The sequence below is a fragment of the Sardina pilchardus genome, chromosome 22, assembly GCF_963854185.1.
Source record: "Sardina pilchardus chromosome 22, fSarPil1.1, whole genome shotgun sequence".
NCBI classification, from domain to species: Eukaryota; Metazoa; Chordata; class Actinopteri; order Clupeiformes; family Clupeidae; genus Sardina; species Sardina pilchardus.
In genome coordinates this window covers 6,694,754-6,697,253 of record NC_085015.1, presented here as the reverse complement: position 1 = coordinate 6,697,253, position 2,500 = coordinate 6,694,754, and the positions used below count along the sequence as shown (strand labels likewise).

General features: G+C 39.4%; 1 protein-coding gene across 1 annotated transcript in view; it reads right to left on the bottom strand.

Annotated features, from left to right (window-relative positions):
* Positions 1-2,500, bottom strand: part of LOC134070066 (tryptase-2-like) — an 8,006-nt gene that overhangs the window by 4,370 nt on the left and 1,136 nt on the right. The window contains exon 2 of the mRNA XM_062526273.1: positions 906-968. Coding sequence (XP_062382257.1) covers positions 906-957 — 52 coding nt within the window. The 5' untranslated portion in view covers positions 958-968. The remainder of the gene's footprint in view (positions 1-905; positions 969-2,500) is intronic.

Below are 2,500 nucleotides of genomic sequence, written 5' to 3'. Positions count from 1 at the left end.
ATACTTATGGCCCCAGTATTTTAAGGAAGAACATTTATTTATTTAGGATATATTATTCCTCCACAAAAAAAACTGGTGTTCTTAAAGGGTGGATTTTCCCTATTTTTTTTAATTAAGGCATTAAGATCAATTTTTACCTCTTTTTATAGTCAACTTTAGCATGTGTATGTAAATGAATGACCCCAGCTGTATTTGGGCTCATCATATACAGCGCACCATAGCCTAAGATGCAAAGTATTCATATTTATAGACTAATTTAACAAATACTCTTATGGCTGTTGATGAGTGGGGCATTATTTCATGTCAGATGGATTTCTGGTTGTGTCAGAATACCTTGCAGTATAGTAATTTGTGGCCCAAATGAGAAAAAAGACGTAATGTGAGTGTAGCGATGCTTGAACGTTCTGCGTTTTACTATATCTTGTAGGAGACTTATATTTGGTTCAAGAAAGCAATATCTCCTCGCACATCCGCGGGTGTGAATGTCAGCAGAAGTCAACAGAAAATTATTCACATTCAAATAACAATAATTTGAACAAATTTTGCATTAGGCTACACTATGAACACAATCTTTATTTGGACTAGCAGCGCAAGTAGCTTCGCACTGTTGGGAGAGGCATGATTACGGAACATCAATATCACTATTACTAAATGTGATTTAGTGAAAACGTTTGCAGTTTAGTGTAGACCTATTTGTCTGCAGCCTTGGCTACAAACCTCATAGCCTGTGATACCAATGCATCTCGGAGCCTGTGAATGAATCCACATGTGGACCGGCCCAAAAGGCATTTGCCCTGTTGCACAGATTGCCAGTCCGAGCCTGGGCTATTTACTCTCTCTCTCTCTCTCTCTCTCTCTCTCTCTCTCTCTCTCTCTCTCTCTCTCTCACACACACACACACTCACCTGTAAATTTGCAGAGCAGCACCGTCACACACAGCAAAGTCTGGAGGCTCATGTCTGCTTCTCCTGTGAGCATGGAGACAAACACACACATCTATACCAAGATACCACATATTTAACACCCCCCCCCCCAACTTAAGTACAAAACTTACAAAGAATTGTAATGATAATAAAAAAAGTGCAAAGTCCAGTAAAAATACTGTGAACTGACAACTATGAAATTGCTTAAAGAGCATGTGGTGTAAGTCCAGCCTAAAATGTAAAAGCATCATTTTTGACTACAATAGACATCACTGCTGTCATGGAAATGTACACAAACAAACACACCAGTGCTTTTGTCACTTACAAACAATGATACTACTAAAACAAAAAGGCTAATGTTCAGTAATAATACCCTGTGAAAACATGTAGCATACTCATTTATTATTTTTTATCGACTGTATATCCTTACACAGGACTGTGGGAGAAACTCATTTCATCGATACACTACCCCACCACATAAAGTTACTTAGTGCGGTTATAGCCGATAGAGGGCCACGAAGTGAAAGCAGAAGTGCTGTTCACCCTGTCATGAGTTGATGAACCGCTGAAATGATTTTGGAAACATTATTTTAACGTACTGTTCAGTGTCATTAACTTAACATTTGTTTGTAGTTGTTATAGCCAAACTTATTTGTCTTTATTTAAAAAAATAAAGAATTGTAGTTTCAGTTGGTGTCACTTTAACCATGAGTCATGGCTCATGACTGTGCCGTTACCCACAAACTTCCCCAGCTACAGTATGCTCATTCCCATATATGCTTGTAAAAGATTAATTACAGTACATCTGTAAAATGTGTATAAAACAAGTGATATACTGAATCTACATGCTGCTTTTCATCATAAAGGTTGAAAAGAGTGTGTGAAAAGTCGTCAATGAAAAGTCAGCCTCCAAAACGCATGTCCCCCAGGGCCTTATTGGACCCTCATCCTTAACCCTGACCACTGCCCCTCAAAGAATACACGACCAGGAGGCTACTCAATTATTGCACCTGTGCTTCACCTGAAAGCACATTGCAGAGCTGAAGACACACAGGGAGACGCTACACTTACATCAGCAACTTTATGGACTTAGTTCGGCTACAAGAACTTGCAAGAAATAATATCTCAACAAATGCAAAGCAAAAAAGCTATAAGGGTGAGCAACTAGCACTCATGCTTTATGGAGAAGAACAGATCGCTTATTTCTCCTACAAAGTTTATGCCTATTGGCTCAGCTGACCACAGGTGCCCGAGGCCTGGACCTGCAGTAGGCTGCTCACACTCTGATCTCTTTTGATATAGGCCTACTTATTAACCCTCATGTTGTCCTAAAATCTTACGACGTTCGTTGTCCTTGGGGTCAATTTGACCCCAGCTACAAAAAACTCTCAAAAATGATTAAAATTATTTTTTTTACCCAATTTTTTTTTGTGGTAGGTACTTAACAAGAGTGTAATAACCACTATCAAAAGCCCTACAAAACAATCCCACCCCCCCACACCCCTTTATGAACCCTTGAACCCTGACTGGCAATATGGCCAATCCAGTGTCAACAGCCCAAAGGCTGACTTTTTGGA